The following is a 14718-nucleotide window of genomic DNA, read 5'->3' on the forward strand; positions in this document are numbered from 1 at the left end:
ACTGACCCCTTTCCTCCTGCTGACAGGTCACTGAGGCTGAGAGAGAGTGACTTGTCAGTTCCAACTAAAGGAGACCCATGAAATCAATTGGGAATAAAGGGGAAATGCAGCGCAGGCATATAACACTAATAATAATAATAAGAAGAATAATATAAAGGCTCTTAAGTTCCAGGAGGTGATGTTTGCAGCACTCATTGGGCATCGGAAATCTGCTTCCTCCGCCTATAGAGCCAGACGCCAGAATGCGCAGATTCTGTCATCAGATTAAAAATCTCTGGTGTGTGTGTGTTTGTGTTGTGTTCATTTGGGTCAGTGCAGGTTATGATCTGCCCTTGGCCCCATGTTCAATCCCAAAATGCAAGCTAGTGCCATCTCTGTTCCATGTATCCAACTCCCTTGCCACCCCAGAATGCCTCATACATAGGTAATAATAGTAATAATAATAATAATAATAATAATAATAATAATAATAATAATAATAATAATAATAATAATTCCTCACCTTGGAATGCCAGAAAAGGATGCATTTTTTTTCTTTCCCTAGGCTCCCCCCCAATTTCCTTAGAGGCAATAGCAAAAACTGTATCAATTTGACAATATGCCAAATTGGACAGAGAAACATTTTTAACATTCGGATTGCAACATTCCTTTGGATTGCAACGTTCCTTTGGATTGCAACGTTCCTTCAGATTGCAACATTCCTTTGGATTGCAACATTCCTTCGGATTGCAACGTTCCTTCAGATTGCAACATTCCTTCAGATTGCAACATTCCTTCGGATTGCAACATTCCTTCGGATTGCAACATTCCTTCGGATTGCAACGTTCCTTTGGATTGCAACGTTCCTTCGGATTGCAACGTTCCTTCGGATTGCAACGTTCCTTCGGATTGCAACGTTCCTTCGGATTGCAACATTCCTTCGGATTGCAACATTCCTTCGGATTGCAACATTCCTTCGGATTGCACTGCAGCAATTCATTCCAAAGGAAAAAAAAGGTTTTTGGCAGAGTACTCTTCTTGCAAAGGGCTCCTTTCAGCAAGGAAAATGGAAGGGAAAGTGAACAAGCAGCTAACCACATTCTATCTAAATATAGATCTACACATTGCAAAAAATATGTGCATTGACAGAGAAAAATAATTTTTAAAAATTAAAAACCAAAGGGAAAGGTTCCTGCTGGAGACCAGAGCCTTGCTTTGCTGTGCTCTCCTGACCTGGCCTGAATTGACTCCGTCAGTCACCCCCTTTTTGCCTCCTGTCACCCTTTTGCCTCCTGTCAGATTCCCCCTTTTTGCATTCCTCCTTCAGCTCTTTCCTCTCCTCCTCCTCCTTCTCACTCTCGGATTAAGGGGGGGGGGGAATGCTCTGACTTCTATCCCTCCCTGGATTTGCCCTGATCATGATAAGAGAAGGCAACTGCTACAAAAGGAAGGAGAGAACTCCCAGAATTCCATAGCATTCAGCCAGGACAGTTAAACTGGAGTTAAACTGGATTATCTCCCCAGTGTGGATGCAACCTAAGAGAAGGCAACTGAATGACAGGAGGATGGGGCTCTGACATTGAATTTCGCTGCCAGGGATGGGAAACTAGAAGGGAGAAAGAAAAAAGGGGAAGCTGTCATTGACGTGAGGCTAACATTCGCATGAAAGTGGAGGCAGGCTCCCTTCTTAGCCCCGGAAGTGCAAAGGTTCAGGATGCCTTCAGGGCCCCACTGGGCATGCGCAAGAGTCCCAATTCGAATCGTTGGAACCCCCATGTTATGCACCGGTGTGGAACTACCATTTGCACTCACTCCACTTTGCCTGAATCCGCATCACGTGACTTCCTTCAATTCGATTCCCCGTCAGTCTGGAAGGGTAACGTAACAGCGACCAGGTCTGAAAATACATGCTTGTTATCACGTCAATGTGAATGGCCCAATCTGTAGAAGCCCCTGCAGAAACCTCGTCTGATAAACGCCCTAGGTTTCCACACGATGTTGCCCTGGGATTTAAATTTAAATACAATTGTGTCCTGTGGAAAGGGCCTTAATCTACCTGTTACTTGTTTGTGAAAGATGTTTTAAGTGAGTTCTACCAGATGTTTTTCAAGAGAAACCCACAAAGACAAAAAGGAGTGGAGAAATCCTTTGTGCTTCAGGAACTGTAAACTTTCACAGTACTCAACCTGAAAAGGAGCTGTTACTGTGCTTCGCTTTCAGGAACAGCCAGAGAAATAGCATAGCCTCGTCCTGTGAAACTGTAGCTCATTTAAAAGCACAGTACAGCTCCTGTATCCACGAATTCAGTATCTGTGGATTCACTTACTCATCTGAAAAAATGTCTTCTCTCTAGGCATATCTATGTTCTTCAGGCAACTCTATAGTCAACTTCCAGCCCAAGCATGTCATAAGATCATGCAGGAGGACCTAGAAATGCCTAAAGAAATATGATCTCTAGGCATTTCTAGGTCCTCCATTGCAATTCTATGGAATGCTTGGGCCAGATGTTGTTCATCTAATAGAAAATAGGTTTCCCCATTATCTGCAGTTTCCAATATCCACCAGGATATGTGTGTCTTAGAACGTATCCCCTGTGGATATGGGGGCCGTACTGTATTACAGTGCTCTAAAACAAGTCAAGTTTCAATAGCTCAGCAGGAATCTGTTTCTTGTAAGTCATCCACTGTTGATTCCAGTCCCTGCTTCATCTCAGAGTATAAGCATTTAGCAATATAAAATATCAGGATGCCTGGAGGAGCACACTTTCTGTCCTGGAGGGCAACCACACTGATACTCTTCAGAGTACAAAGCTACTTTTTATTGTAAGATAATTGTCAGGATCATAGTATGCCATATTTGCCATACTTCTTAAACATATAGTCTGTATATGTTTTGTAATACTGGATGATGGGATATGCTAGACCTTTGGTGATGCTGGATGGAAATATTATTTATCCTCCTTGGAGTTGATTAAAGAGTAGATGTGGATGGAGGAATTAGGGGTTGTGAGCATCAAGGTAAGTTCCATCGGAATGCCTGGTAGGAAAGGAGGAGCAGTCCTGGGGAAAATAATGTTTTGGTTCAAAGACGAATGGGGTGCCAGCCACAGAAATATTTGAATTGCTAAGTGCTTTTATTATACTGTGTAACAAAAAATTCTTCAGTCCTGACAGCATGGATATGCTGTGATCAACTGTTTTTGAATAAAGCTGACTCTGCTGAGGCTTATGTTTCTGAACTGAAGTTAGCCAGTACATGACAGAAATACATTATGAAAGGAAAACACACAGGAATCCCTAGTTAGGTGGAGACGCAAGAGCTATGTTTGCCCCCAGCCTCTCTGGTAGAAACAGTGATCTCTCCCTTCTATGGAGATGCTTTTGAACTTAGGGAGGAAGAAAGTGATATCAGCTTCACTAAGTTTATTGGTCTGGGATGGGAAGAAAGGTCAGAGCAGGTATAGATGAGTCTAAGAAAACAGCTCCCTCATCACATGCATCTTTAGTGCAAGCTGAATTGAACACCTTTGCATCCAACATTTCAGAACAGAGCACAGTGGTTGTCAACCACACTACATAAGGGGCAAAAGCTTCTTTTTCTAGGAGTGTTCTGAAGGCAAAGCTAGCTGCCTGTTTCCCAGATACTTCCTATACAAGTTTCCCCTCCATCTTTTTTTTTACTCTTTCTTCCTTTTTGCTGGGCATGAAGGATTGTCAAAGACAGGGCAATCACCTTCTATCCCTATATCCTTTTTTGCAGGTTCTCTGGCTTCCAGCTCATGGCAAGGAAGTTGTGCACTTGGACATCGGCAGTGCCAAATCACCACACCAGGAAAAACATTGTTTTTGAAGCTTTTGCAACCATGTGCTAATAATCTAAACTCCTGCCTATAGTTGTGACTTGCTTCACTGTTAGCTTTGCTGTATTTGCGGTCAAGATAAAATTGCCTAATGGCCCTGAGGATGTGACTTCTCTTGCCTCCCCTGGCTGTGAGCAAACAAAGTCTGCATCTAAGAGGCACAGTCCTCTAGTAAGGTGGTCTACACAATTTATTGTTGCTTTCCTTACTTGTCATTATGACTTCTCCCCTACCAAGGAAAAGTACGCATATGCTACTTCTGCATTTCTTTCAGCTAAATTAATCAGCCCTGCCAAAAAACACAGGAAGGTAACAACCCTATAACTGGACCTATTTCTAGTCCCTCTTCTCAAGGCCAGCCCAAGTAATTTTGCTGCCTGAGGCTCAGCAGAAAATGGCAACCTTTTATCCACCCAACTCAGAGCACACAGCACCCAAAGCCTGGCCAAGTTATTTTGGGAAATGAGCAGAAATTCACACAAGCACTTCTCCCTCTCCAACAGTAAAAATACCCAAATAAATGCCACATTTCTGCAGGTTAAATCCTTGGTCCTGTCTCTCAGGAAGCTGTGGCCATTCCCATGTTGAGTTGCTAGACTGAAAAGTGGAGATGGATCCTGTTATCTTTAATAGTTGTGTAGACAGGAGCCAGTGGGGTGTAGTGGTTTGAGCATTGAACTATGATCCTGGAGACCAGGGTTCAAATTCCTGCTTGTCTTTGGAAACCCATTGAGTGACTGTGGGCAAGTCACATGCTCCCAGCTTCAGAGGAAAGTCCTGTGATAAGATTCCCTTAGGGCTGCTATAAGTCCAAAACAACTTGAAAGCACACAATGGGGGAATTTGTCCCATAACCACAGATAACAAGCAACATCTAAAACTTCTAAAAGCCTAGGAAGCTGTTTCCACTTTTCACTTTGGAAGACTTTTTGCTTACATAATACAAACACTGGCTCGTCCATGCACCCAACTTCAAAAAGATTAGTTAATTCTTTCTTCTTGGAGCATGTACAGAGGAGGACAGCCAAAACAGTGAAAGGTCTGGGAACCATGCCTTATGAGGAGTGACTTCTACTTCTATTCTGCTTTGGTCAGGCCTCACCTGAAATAATCCTGTGTCTAGTTCTGGGCACTACAATTCAAAAGGATGCTGAGAAGCTGGAGCGTATCCACAGGAGAGCAACCAAAATGGTAAAGGGTCTGGAAACCATAAAGCCCTCTGAGGAGAAACATAGGAAGCTGGGTATGTTTAGCCTGGAGAACAGACGGTTAAAAGGTGATATGATAGCCCTGTTTAACTATTTGAAAGGGTGTCATATTGAGGATGGAAGAAGCTTGTTTTCTTCTGCTCCAGAAAATAGGATTCAGAACAATGGATTCAAACTAAGGAAAAGAGATTCCACTAAACATTAGGAAGAACTTGCTGACAGTAAGAGCTGTTCGACAGTGGAATGCACTGCCTCAGAGTGTAGTGGAGTCTCATTCTTTGGTTGTCTTTATACAGAGGCTAGATGGCCATCTGTCAGGGGTGCTTTGATTGAGTTCCTGCATGGCAGAATGGGATTGGACTGGATTGTCCCTGGGGCTTCTTCCAACACTCTCCTCCTCCTGTTCCTTGTCTTATCATCGTAGGAATGATCAGTGGCATCCCACTTGGTGTCACTTGGAGGTCTACCAGTGGCAGACAAAAGGATGTGCTTGCCATTATTATTATTATTATTATTATTATTATTATTATTATTATTATAAAACTTTATTTATAAAGCGCTGTAAATTTGCCCAGCACTGTACATACAGAGTATACAAAAATTAAAACAAAAATTTAAAAACCTGCCTAAGGCACACAATCTAAGAAAACAAAATAATAAAATTAAAACATCATCTTAAAATACAACAAACACAGAGACATAACAATAATCATTCAATCAAGTTGGAGGTGGAGGCTTTCTCTTGAGGAGGAAATCGCTGCCATCAGAAAGCTGTGAAGGATGCACTTGTTCCTTCTCACCCCATATTTTGGCAGAAGAAGGGCCTGAGGCGTCCCCCGGTGTGGGCAGCACTCCCACAGTGACACCACTGGTGCTGATTCTCCCTCTTCGTTGTTGTTGTGTGCCTTCAAATCCTTTTTTACTTATGACGATCCTAAGGCTAACCTATTTGTTCAGAGGGGGTTTGCCTTTGCCATCCTCTGAGGCTGAGGGACTGTCTAGGCCAATGATCCCCAAACGGTGCCCTTTAAGAGATTTTGGATTTCAGCTCCCAGAAGCCTGAGCCATTTTGGCCAATACTCTGGGAGCACAATTTTGGGGATCCGCAGCCTACCCGATTATCACACTCCACTCTTAAAAACATCGCTATTCCACTTTAACTGCTCTGTCTGCCTCATGTTGCATTTTGGGGTTTGTAAATATCCATCAGTGATTCCTTTTATTGCCCAACCACAATACACAATATACCTGCTGCAAGTTTTTGAAGCTCCATGGGCTTCTTCATGGAGCTTTGAATGCTTGCAGCAAGCATATTGTGCATTTGGGTTGGGCAATAATAATAATAATAATAATAATAATAATAATAATATTAATATATTATTTATATGCCACCTCTCCCATAGGATTGAGGCGGCTTACAACATCAAGTAGCACAATATAAAAATACAACATACAGTTAAAATATATCCTTCCCCCCTCCATATTACAATAAAATATCATTAAACGATCAAAGGAATTAAAATCCATGAAGCGTTCCATATTTTTAAACAGCTTTAAAAAGGCTGTTAAGATGGGTCTCTTCTGGCAGGCCTTTCCTGACCTGACCACCAAAAGAAGACTTAACTTGTTGACCTGTGGTTTGTTTATTTGTTATTATTGTTATAGTTTTGAGCATGTTTTAAATTGTAAATGTTGTAATTGTATTTTAAGGGGGGATGGGGTGGTGTAATGGAATGTGTATTTGAATGTTGTGAGCCTGATTGTGTCGCACAGAAGGGCGGGATAGAAATAAATGTTGTTATTATTCTTATTAATAATAATAATAATTTTAAAAGAAATTACAGAAGTCAGTGATATTAAAGGTATGACTGATGGGTTTTTTGTTAAATGGCCAACAGCACCAGCTCCCCTCTGAATGTTTCCTGCTTGGGGTTTGTAGTCCAGTGAGGCCTAGAAGCTCTCTGGCTGAATAGTCTTAATACCCGTTCCTGAACTACAACTCCCAGAATGCAACAGGAGGCTGTCTGAAAAAACGCTCCTGAACTACAACTCCCAGAGGGCAACAGGAGACGGTTAAAAGTGAGAGCAGCAACGTCTGGAAGAGTGTGGGTGCCATAACCAGGCCAAGGCCAGCCAGTGCGGGTGAAGGAGAGAGAGAGAGAGGGAGGAAGAAGGGGAGGAGGAGGAAGAGGAGGACAAAATGGCGGCCGCTGGGCCTGCGCGCAGTGCGCCCTCCGAGCCTCCAGGGGGCGCCGGCGGAGTCCTGAGCCTGGCCCTGGGCAGCAGCGGCAGCCGCCCCCGTGACCCAGCTGACTGAGTGGCTGCTGGCTGGCTGGCTGCGGGCCTGGGCCCCCGCGGAGAGGAGAGGCGAGGCTGAGGCGGCCCTGGGGCCCCGGCTCCTTCGCCATGTGGCTGGGCCCCGAGGAGGTGCTGCTGGCCAACGCGCTGTGGGTGACGGAGCGGGCCAACCCCTTCTTCCTCCTCCAGCGGCGCCGCGGCCACGGCAAGGGCGGAGGGCTCACCGGTGAGTCAGGCAGGCAGGCAGGCAGCAGGAGGCCGCCCCTTCCACCCCGGCCCCTGCCTCGGCAGAAATAGCCCCACTTGGAGGACCCAAAGTGTTACTTGTAGGGCTTGCGTCCACACTGGAGACATAACCCGGTTTGGCACCGCGTTAATATCTTTCTCTGAAGATGCCAGATGCCTCAGATGCTGGCGAAACGTCAGGAATCAACTCTTCTAGAACATGGCCCCAGAACCCGAAAACCCAGAGAAAACTACCGCCTCAGTGCTCTCTGACTCAAGGCTCTGGGAGGTTGTGGCGCCAGAGCTACAAAACTACAGTTCCCAGGATTCCCTAGCACTGAGCCAGTGGCGTCCATAGTGGTCTGTTTCTGCAGTATAGATGTGGGATGTTGTGAGTCTCCCTTCCCCAAAATTACATAGGGTTAACCTTATCTCCTTTCAAAGCAAGGGCATCCTAATGACGAGGCAGTCTCCACACTGCAGAAATAATGGCTCAATACTGTGGGATTCTGGGAACTGTAGTTTCGTGAGACTGAAATGGTGAAGGGTCTGGAAACCATGAAACCCTATGAGGAACGACTCAGGGAGCTGGGTATGTTTAGCCTGGAGAAGAGAAGGTTAAGAGGTGATATGATAGCCCTGTTTAAATATTTGAAAGGATCTCATATTGAAGAGGGAGCAAGCTTGTTTTCTGCTGCTCCAGAGAACAGGACCCGGAACAATGGATGCAAGCTGCAGGAAAAGAGATTCCACCTGAACGTTAGGAGGAACTTCCTGACAATGGAACACACTCCTTCCTCGGAGGGTGGTGAAGTCTCCTTCCTTAGAGGTCTTTAAACAGAGGCTGGATGGCCATCTGTCACTGATGCTTTGATTGTGATTTCCTGCATGGCAGAAGGGGGTTGGACTGGATGGCTCTTGCAGTCTCTTCCAACTCTATGATTCTATGATTCAGAGCGCTTTGGTACCATAACAAACTACAGATCCCAGGATTCCATAGTATTGAGCCATGGCGGTGAAAGTGGTGTCAAACCAAATTATTATTGCAGTGTGGATGCATGCAGCCCCTGATGATCCATCTTTGGATACATTTCGAGCCCTTCTCCCCCAGGGAGATGTGGCCAAAGTTGTCACTAAAAAAAGCCCCCTTGCCTCTGGAAGGGCCAGATCTTGGGGTAATAGTTATACATTTAAGGCAAAACAGACTTTGGAAAATGTATTTTGCCCTCCAGGGATTCTGTGGACTTGCACTTGGATGTGGAGCCCTTCATGTGGAAGGAGAACAAAACAAATGGCTAAAAATGACTCTTTCATCTCACCCCTCAAATGACTAATCTGTGTATTTACACTTGGTAAATAGGAACATGTCTGGTTGTTATTAAACGAGTAACCCTTGAAAACTAACTAATGCTCCTAACCATTTTGAAGGTTATCTACACAAACATAGAAACCAGATAATTTGTCTCTTTGCATGAATCCTGGGGATCTACAAAAAACACATGACTTCAGCAGCTTAGTGTTAAAGGAAGTATTGCAAGATGCAGCCGTAAACAAAGGCTAATCTCCCAGACTCCAGTCATAATGTTGTAAGTTACTATTGCATCCTAGCTCACCTGTGAGGAAGGTAAATATTGATGTCGTCTGCTAAACAGGTTGTATTTGTTTATACAGCACCATGCTCCCATATAACAGAAAGCCCTGTGCTGATCAGAACTGTGCATTTTCACACTCGTGTTTAGCACAGATTTGCACTATAGATAAGTTTGGATATGGTGTCAAGGCAGTAGATAGTAAAATCAGTAGGTGGTACACAAGCACAAGGTTAATTTGGTGCTGACTTCTTCCACATTATTCCTGTAGAAGTGCATGTTCCTACCCTGCTATGTCTCTTCTTTCACTAAAGTGCAACAGTAAAGAAAAACTTTAAAGACAGACATGGCATGTTCAGATCTAATTGTGAATTGTGGAATGCTAAAGTCATTGTCCTGTTACCTGTGTACTGGTTTATAACATTATAACCAGGACAGTACATAGCGAAGCATGGCAAAACAATACATGTCTATCCATATAGGAAAACGTCAACACAATTTCATAATTACAATTAAACAACAAAATAGCCATTGCAATAAAAAGTAATGCATCTGTAAAGTTTGTAATCTGTGTTGGCAAGGGTAGACAACTTCATGATGTTTAGAGACTGAATTCCCCTTCCCACTATGACGTTTTGGAGACACTCTTGCCCCTTTTTGTGGTGTAGAAAGGTGACAGAGTATCCTCCTACGTTATAGAGTCCAACAGAGGATAGCACCTCTGTCCTAGAGCTCAAGGAGGGTATAGGGAGGGCAAAAGTAAGGACCAGCATCTGCTTTGGAGGCACCTTGCTGTTGCTGTTTGATGTAGCAACCAGTTTAGCAGTGGCAAAAAGGAGTGGCTGGGACTACCCCAAAAAAGAGTGCATGGGGTCATGAATTGTCCATAATAAGGCAAGAGGCTAGTCAGTTTGCCTAACTACATTTCAGATGTGTGCTACAGCTGAACAGATACAAACATATGATTTTCTTTTTTAAAAGCCCAGGTTGACATGTTGTTGTTGTTCGATGCATCATATCTATCTCGCCTTCCTGTCCCCCTCCCAACCTAAAGGACCTGAGGGTCACTCCAACCGTGCCACAAACCCTGTCGCTGCTCCTGTGCAATGCCAGGTCTATTAACAACAAGACCCACATCCTCCACGATATGTTGGAGGACAGTAAGTGTGACCTGGCTTGCATTACCGAGACCTGGCTTGGGCCTGAAGGAGATGCTGTGTGGGCTCAGGCCCTGCCTGCTGGGTTCTCAGTGAAGGACCAGCGCAGGTTAGGTGGGCGGGGTGTGTGTGTGTGGCCTTGATACATAGGAACACCGTGTCCCTCACCAGGAACCACATCCGACAGACCTCCTATATCGAGTGTATTTACCTGACCCTAAAGGCTAGGGACAGTCTAGGGATTCTGTTAGTGTATCGGCCACCCCGTGCATTAGCGGACTCCCTTAACGAGCTGACACAGCTGGTCGCTGAGCTGATGTTGGAGACGCCCAGGCTTCTTGTCCTGGGTGACTTCAACATCTCCCTCACGGCCAGCCATGTTCCATCTGGTGCGGCTCGGGAATTCATGGAAACCATGGCGGCCATGGGCCTGTCCCAGCTGATACAGGGTCCTACGCATTGTGCGGGTAATACTCTCGATTTGGTCTTCTGTTCGGAGGCGGAAAATCCGTGGGTGGAAATAGTTAATGTTTCCCCCCCTGCCATGGACGGATCATTTCCTGGTAGAGGTGAAAATCAAGGCCTCTACCCAGATCCCCCCCGGGGGTGGTGGACCTGTTAGGATGGTCCACCCTCGAAGGCTGATGGAACCTGAGAGGTTCCAAGAAGCCTTAGAGGGGCTCACGGTTGGAAATGGCGGCGACTCTGTTGATGCCCTCACCGGTATTTGGAATACCGGTCTTTCTAGGGCTATACACAGTATCGCTCCCAAGCGCCCTCTCAGGCCTGCTTCTAACCGTAAGCCCTGGTATACGGAAGATCTCCGGGCAAGGAAGCGGGCTCTGCGACGGCTAGAGTACCATTGGCGGAAACACCTTTGCTTAGACGACAAGGCTCTCCTAGACCAACTGTTAAAGGACTACGGAGAGGCAATACGAGCAACAAAGAACTCGTTCTATGGTGCTCGTATTGCGTCCGCAGAGTCGCGTCCAGCAGAGTTGTTCAGGGTGGTTAGGGAGCTAACTCAGCTCCCTCCTGCCCTGAACCAGATCCTTGAACCTTCTAAGGCCTTCTGTGACCTGTTTAACGACTTTTTTGCGGATAAAACCTCTCGCATAAGCGAAGGTCTGAACGCCGACATTTTTGCAGAACCTAGGGTAGAAGTGTCCAGAGCCTCCGTGGACTTTGTTAAACTGGATCAGTTTGAGTCGGTGAGTACCGAGGATGTGGACAAGATCCTTGGAAGTGTTCGGAAGACAACCTGCTCTCTTGATCCCTGTCCCTCGTGGTTAGCGGCCCAGGGGGGACCGGCGGTAACATTATTGTTACGCCGGATAGTTAATACATCTCTGAGGGATGGGCTATTTCCATCTCAATTGAAATTGGCCATTGTAAAACCTATCTTAAAAAAGCCCTCCCTCGACCCCCTGGTACATAATAATTACCGGCCTGTTTCGCTGCTACCATTCTTGGGGAAGGTGATCGAGAGGGCGGTTGCAAACCAGCTTCAGGCGGTCTTGGATGAAACGGATTATCTGGACCCATTTCAAACTGGCTTCCGGGCGGGTTACGGGGTTGAGACGGCCATGGTCGCCTTGGTCGATGATCTCCGTCTGAGCGTCGACAGGGGAAGCGTGTCCCTGCTGGTGCTCTTGGACATCTCAGCGGCTTTCGATACCATAGACCATGGTATCCTTCTGGGACGCCTGGCAGAGGTGGGAATCGGGGGCACTGCGCTCCAGTGGTTCCGGTCCTACCTCTCTGGGAGGTCCCAGATGGTGCAGCTGGGAGACGTGTGCTCCAGCGAGCGGGCCCTTAAAACTGGGGTCCCTCAAGGAGCCATTCTGTCTCCCATGCTATTTAACATTTACATGAAACCGCTGGGAGAGATCATCCGGAGACATGGGGCGCGGGGTTATCAGTACGCTGATGACACCCAAATTATCTTCTCTATGTCTCCGACTGATGCAGTGACTGGGGATGGCGTCTCTCCTCTCGTGGCCTGTCTAGAGTCGGTAATGGGCTGGATGAGGGAAAACCGACTCAAGTTGAATCCAGAGAAAACGGAGGTACTAGTGATAGGTTCTCCTGGTCCAGGAATGGCGGTGGTTCCACCTGTCCTGAACGGGGTCACGCTCCCTGTGAAGGACTCCGTGCGCAGTCTGGGGGTGCTTCTTGATTCGTCGCTCCATCTGACTGCTCAGGTGAATGTGACGGTCAAGAGCACCTGTCATCAGCTTCGGCTTATTCGCCAGCTGCGCCCATACCTGGCCCAGAGGGACCTAGAAACTGTTGTACATGCTCTGGTAACTTCGAGATTGGATTTCTGCAATGTACTCTACATGGGGCAACCCTTATACCAAACTCGGAAGCTGCAAATGGTGCAGAATATGGCAGCCCGGCTGGTCACTGGTGTTTCCAGGACCAGCCATATAACACCGGTTTTGAAAGATCTCCATTGGCTGCCCATTCGCTTCCGGGCTCAATATAAGGTGTTGGTGATTACCTATAAAGCCCTAAATGGCTTGGGCCCAGGATACCTAAAGGACCGCCTCTCCCCATACATTCCGCCTCGCACCCTCAGAACGTCTGGGCAGCAATTACTGAAGGTGCCTGGGGCTAGGGTATCCTCCACCACACGGAGGACATTCTCCACGGCTGCCCCAGCCCTTTGGAATACGCTGCCCACCGAGCTCCGCTCGACTACCACCCTGGCCCAATTCAGGAAGGACCTAAAAACCTTCCTGTTCCAACAGGCATTCCCCGACTAAAACATCCTGTGGGCCTCCCTCCTCTTCCGTGGCCAAGAGGTTGGGCTATGGGGCTTTTAATTTTGTTAGTTTTATTGACTGTTTTTACTGATGTATGGTTAGCCTGTGTAATTGTATTCTTATATTGTTTATGGCACCATTGTTTTTAACCTTTGTTGTAAGCCGCCCTGATCTTGGGAAGGGCGGGATATAAATAAAATTTTATTATTATTTATTATTGTTGTTGTTGTGTGCCTTCAAGTCTTTTCCAACTTATGGTGACCCTGAAACTTTGATTGGCAAGCTTTGCCATTGCCGCCCTCGGAGGCTGAGAGAGTGTGACTTGCCTAAGGTCACCCAGTGGGTTAACATGGGTGAGCCAGGATTTGAACCCAGGTCTGCAGCGTCATAGTCTAATGCTCAGACCACTATATCCAGACTAACATGCTTTTAAGTTTTTCTTTCCTTAGCATTGGAAGGGAGATTCCTTCAAATTTCCTTCAATACTTTTGCATTGGAAGGGAGATTCTAGCAGGTTGAGTTTGTTATGCTAAAGTAGCTGGGGGGAATTGACAAGCTGTGCCTGCCAAGTGTCCACAGCTACACAGTGATCCAGTGTTAAAGGTACAGAGGTTTTAATATGGAAAGACAGTCCACACCTGGAGCAGCCAAACAGTAATATGTGTATTAAAAACAAATAGACCTTATGGTAATCAAGATAAATTGTATGCAAGTGGTTGGCTCAGGTTGTGTTTAAGGAATTCAGTAACAGTCCATGTTCATCAAAACTGTTATTCCCTACTTCCTGTAATAATACACTGCCACGTTGTAAACCCTTTTCTTAATATATCTTAAAATGTAACTTCAACGGTTTTTAAAAGGATTTCTTTCTTATCCTTTCCAAGATTGCTTGCAAAAATTATAATAAAGAAATATTTTGAGGAAGTCTAATGCCCTTGCCAAGTACAGAAATGTACTGTAGTTTAATTGTACAGCAAATTGCTGTTGACATAGGTATTGTGATGTCTCCTCTATAAAGGTATTCCTAGAATAAAATCCACTCCCCATTTTCCCTTTTAGACTGTGTATGATGCTCCATATAGCATTATCCTGTGGTGTCTATAAATCTGATGGAGAATGCTTTGATATATTGGCCCCTTACAGACAGGCCAAAATAAAGCTGCTTCGGGTCACTTTGGAGGTATGCTGTTTAAATGTTGCATGCGTCCTCAGACTCTGGGAGCCGTGCCAAAGCCACGATCCAGTCCTAAGGACTGGAGCACAGCTTTGGCACAGATTCCAGACTCTTAGGATGCATACATCATTTAATCAGCCTAACTAAGCAGCTTTATTTTGGCAATCTGTATGGGGCCTTCATCTTGACAAGGCCTTATGTCACACTGCTCTTTTGTGGAATATGGCCCAGATTCCATATGCTTTTAGGAAATGCCACATGAACATTCTGAAATATAACCTAAACCATCTACTGTATATACCCATCTATAAATCTAAAAATTTATGCCCAAAAAATTGACCCCAAAATCCCAGGTCACTATGGTAATGTGGTAGCATCTCTTCCAGATTTCCCCATGCAGTGTGGAGAGAAGTTTATTTCTCTCTGAAGCCAAGCAGAAGGAGTCCTGGGTGATTGAT

General features: G+C 45.6%; 1 protein-coding gene across 4 annotated transcripts in view; it reads left to right on the forward strand.

The window, feature by feature from the left end:
* The first annotated feature begins 7314 nt into the window (after window positions 1–7314).
* Window positions 7315–14718, forward strand: part of TBC1D9B (TBC1 domain family member 9B) — a 55596-nt gene continuing 48192 nt past the window's right edge. For 3 of the 4 annotated variants that reach the window (XM_042449922.1, XM_042449923.1, XM_042449925.1), the window contains exon 1: window positions 7315–7570. In XM_042449922.1, coding sequence (XP_042305856.1) covers window positions 7453–7570 — 118 coding nt within the window. In that variant the 5' untranslated portion in view covers window positions 7315–7452. The remainder of the gene's footprint in view (window positions 7571–14718) is intronic. The other variant, XM_042449924.1, reaches the window with a different exon arrangement.

The sequence above is a fragment of the Sceloporus undulatus genome, chromosome 2 (genome assembly GCF_019175285.1).
Source record: "Sceloporus undulatus isolate JIND9_A2432 ecotype Alabama chromosome 2, SceUnd_v1.1, whole genome shotgun sequence".
In the NCBI taxonomy this organism is placed as follows: Eukaryota; Metazoa; Chordata; class Lepidosauria; order Squamata; family Phrynosomatidae; genus Sceloporus; species Sceloporus undulatus.